This window comes from Gloeophyllum trabeum, assembly GCF_000344685.1.
Source record: "Gloeophyllum trabeum ATCC 11539 unplaced genomic scaffold GLOTRscaffold_00005, whole genome shotgun sequence".
Lineage (NCBI taxonomy): Eukaryota > Fungi > Basidiomycota > Agaricomycetes > Gloeophyllales > Gloeophyllaceae > Gloeophyllum > Gloeophyllum trabeum.
The window spans coordinates 749,542-753,410 of NW_006920414.1; the positions used below are offsets into that span (position 1 = coordinate 749,542).

At 50.1% G+C, this 3,869-nt stretch overlaps 1 protein-coding gene across 1 annotated transcript; it reads left to right on the forward strand.

Moving 5' to 3' along the window:
* Positions 1-952: 952 nt before the first annotated feature.
* GLOTRDRAFT_128252 (alpha/beta-hydrolase) lies at positions 953-2,402 on the forward strand (the record flags this gene model as incomplete). The annotated part of the gene is made up of 11 exons (XM_007866866.1): positions 953-1,052; positions 1,114-1,208; positions 1,268-1,350; positions 1,404-1,480; positions 1,541-1,574; positions 1,631-1,780; positions 1,831-1,925; positions 1,980-1,998; positions 2,054-2,097; positions 2,176-2,303; positions 2,364-2,402. 11 exons carry the CDS (start codon positions 953-955, stop codon positions 2,400-2,402), a joined length of 864 nt encoding a protein of 287 aa, XP_007865057.1.
* Positions 2,403-3,869: the final 1,467 nt, after the last annotated feature.

Consider the following 3,869-nt stretch of genomic DNA (forward strand, 5'->3'; position numbering starts at 1 on the left):
AATTTTGTGTATTTAATGAGATTTATTCCATATTTTTACGACTACATACAAATGCTACAGCCATGCTCATCGTCGGCGACGACGACGACAGGCCTAAAGCGGGCGGCGACAACACGCCGGGCGCCGACGCTGGCGTTGTCACCTGACCCGTGGCGGTACACCCTAGGGTTGGGGTTTGCTACCAGACTTCTACCCGGACCGCGGCCGGAAGCGGCAAGGGCATGGTGGTCGACGGGGAAGACAGCGAGGACGGGGTGTCGAGCAGAGTAGCGGACGGCCTTATTATACTAGTGTAGGCGGTGACGTGTACTGTGTGTAGACCGATGCTCGAGCGTTGAAGTCAAGGGGGACGAGGTGGGGTACCCAGGGGGGGCGTTCAGGTGGGGTGGCAAAATAAGGTTTTCAAGACCCCTTGGTCTCGCGTCTTGGGGCGTAGTCCCAAGTCTAAGGAATCTCGCTTTTGGTGTCACTCGGGTGGATACTTAGGCCACCACTTTAAAAAGTCGCATACAGACGGAGTGCGTCGGAGATGGTGCCAGGGACGTCGGAAGACCGACAGGAAGTCCAGATGGTCTGACTTTGACACCTCAGGTACTTGAATTTCCCTCGTCGACATGGTCCAAATAAGAATGATTTTTCAAAAAGTGGGCCCATCGAACTGCAAAAGGCTCTAGGACCCGCGCTGATCACAGGCCATAAGTACCTTTAGCTGCGGCAGATCTACAGTTTGACCATGAATGGAATGATTCTTCTCTTTGTGCACGCAGCGGACGCCGTAAATCAGTTTCTTGATGGTTTGTGCCGTTAGCTGTCACTTCGGGCATTGTTACGGTTCTGCCGGAGGATAGTACCTCCTCTGCGGTAGATAAAGGACGGCTACAAGGTGAAAGAATGTTAGAGTCGCCACTTCGACTCTACCCGGGCGCCTTAAGAGACATACAGTCTGACATAAATGCTGGCCCTCGGGTTTCTCTCGCTCTTCTATGCATTCCTTGCGGTCGCACACTCGCTGCCCCAACTGCGGAGCTTAGAGAAGAGGGCTATCTCGGAAGGTACTGCATGACATTGACTATGAATATGGCAGATTCTCACCTCCCACCTCTGGCACATCAGCCTTATACGACGACTTATTTTTCTACTTCAAGTATGCGTCGTCTGCGTATCATTCGACCTGTGCCAACCCTAATGGTAACACTCTGGTTGAGGAGGTAGACCTTCCTTGTGACGACAGATTGCTATGATTACTAGTCCCTGACATGACATCTAGTTTTCTAACTTAACGACTGACACGCAAGGCTTTATAGCGCGAGACGATACTCGCAAAGAAGTTGCAGTAGTCCTGCGTGGAAGGTGAACCGTTTGTCTATCCTCCATATCCGTGTTTTGCCAACTTCTCCGACAAGTACCTCCGTGGAAGATTTCCTCACAGACGGCGAGATTGTCCTCGAAACGTACACATCCCCCGGCGTGTCTCCGCCTGGTGAGTCCTATTCTCCGTCTAAATGTGCACCCGACAGAACACTCAAGCTGTTTGTCACAGCTGGGACTACTGTGCATACCGGGTTTCTCACCGCGTATGTCAAGTTTGTTCACACCGTCTACTATTTACTGAGTATGCCATTGGGTGCAGATGGAACTCTGTAGCATCTGGGGTGATATCTGTTGTCAGAGACCAGCTTGCGGCACACCCAGGCTATACTATTGTCACCAGCGGACACTCGCTCGGTGGTGCACTGTCGTCTCTAGCTGCGGTGAGCATGAAGTCGAACTTCCCGAACAAGTCCGTCCCACCCGTCTGCTTTTTCTGGCAGTGATGTAAGCTTGCAATAGTACCGTGAGGATGTACACCTACGGACAGTCGCGCACGGGCAATCCCGCTTACGCGTACTACGTCAATGACCTGTTTGGCTCGAACGCATATCGATGTTAGTAATACGCATCCTCGTGCCTTCAGTCTTGTGCTCATCCGTCTCGTCTAGTCGTGCACAGTAACGATGGGTACGAATATACTTATACCGCGTGGGTCATATCAACGCATAACGCGTCCTTCTAGTGTCCCGACAATGAGACCGCAGGATTTAGGTTATAGGCATCATGGTGCGATCTAGCCCTTTCCCCCCGCCCCTCCTCCTGCCCCCGGAGGCTCCGGTTGGGCTGACTATCATCTGCTTTCAGGGATCGAATACTGGCAAAACCCAGAACCATCGTCAGCTGCTAACACCAAGGAGTGTGCGGCGGACGGGGAAGACCCGACCTGCTCGGATTCCATCCCTTCGACGGGCATCAACGCGGCGCACGTCTCGGTGAGTACCCTATTTGCGTCATGTGTCGAGCGTCCTCTGGACAATCCATTGTATACGCAGTATTTCGATGTGTTGACGTCCACGCCCTACTGCACGTAATGATTTCCCTCCGAGTTAATTTGGCGAAGAGGAGCCCGGTCGTCAGTTATCTCGCAAAAGTTCATACTCCCACATGTCATGTACTTACACGAGCCTACAATATCAAACATGTGTCAAATCACGCATACTATAGTAGTCTGAAGCGCCAAAACCAAGCCGAGCCCGACTTATCTATCTTTTGGAACTGGGAAACTTCGACTTGCACAATGCACAAACCTCATATTTGGTACATTGGACAGTGAAATTCGACGCAAAAGAAGGGGGTCGTTAAATGATCAGAATACAGGCTTTGGGTCAACTTCCCAAGTTCTGCCTTCCGCATTTCGGGTCAAGATATAGTTCGATTTAGAATATTCCCGCTAGGTAGTGCATCAGTAAAAAGGAAAGGGTTTGAAAAGGCTGAGCATCAGACTTTTTAGACACGTCAGACTCTGCTCGACCAATCACATTGCGCGAAATCCTTTCAGCGCGTGAGAACCTCAATTTGGGTCGTTCAGACCCTGTATTGATACAACCCTAGCAAGACAGGGTTGTCAGTGACTACGTTAATACTACGTTAATACCGTGGGAATGACCAACTGACTGTTGTGACAGTAATTTGGTCAGTAGTCACAGTATTTATGTGAGGGCCTGGGCAGCTGGGTACAACTATTATTTCGTGCCTGTGGTATATTAACCAGGATCTAAGCGGACGTAGTGGGCTCTATAATGTATCTTAACACCAATGCTAATCTTTTGCATGCAGAGCAGAGCCCATAACCCGCTTTCAACCAGTTTAGCAGGTTCATATTGGTGTAGTTGCGGCAAACGGGAAATGCCAACATCCTTGCCCGTGGCGTGCGAAACATCACGCTAAATTTAATACGGCGGAACATTCCGCATTTTCCCTTGCTATTTTGAGCTCCGTTGCCCTGCTAGCGAAAGGACTGTGACTACAGTGACCACGTGGTCATACCTAGTAATTTCGGTAATAACTGAAGTCATTTCAGTCACAGTCACGAATAATGACTATGACGCGCCAACGCTGTAGCAAGACATATTGTGCATTTTGTGTATGGGATACAATACATTATTGAATACAGAAGTAGATTACAACCAGTGGACCCAACAGTTCACCCCTGCTCAATTGCTATACCTGGATCAAAAACACATTTAGACATTTAGACCTTCAGACGTTCCTCTTTTTCCTGATGCCAATGTCCCAAGCTAGTCTAAATGATTTCACCAGCTTGCCCGACGGTGCACCTTAATCATGGACCCATTGCATACACACTCCTAGAAAACCGTCGAAGACCAAGCGGCTAACATTGTTCCAGGTCATGTCCCTCGTCTCGCCCCATCTGACCTTTGTGTGACCGACACTTACATGCACATGGCAGGACTTGGACAGACTTGGGAGGTATTCGGCGCTGCGCGGCACGCCAGGTCCGATTCCTCACATATAAAAGTCTATGGTAAACCCACGGC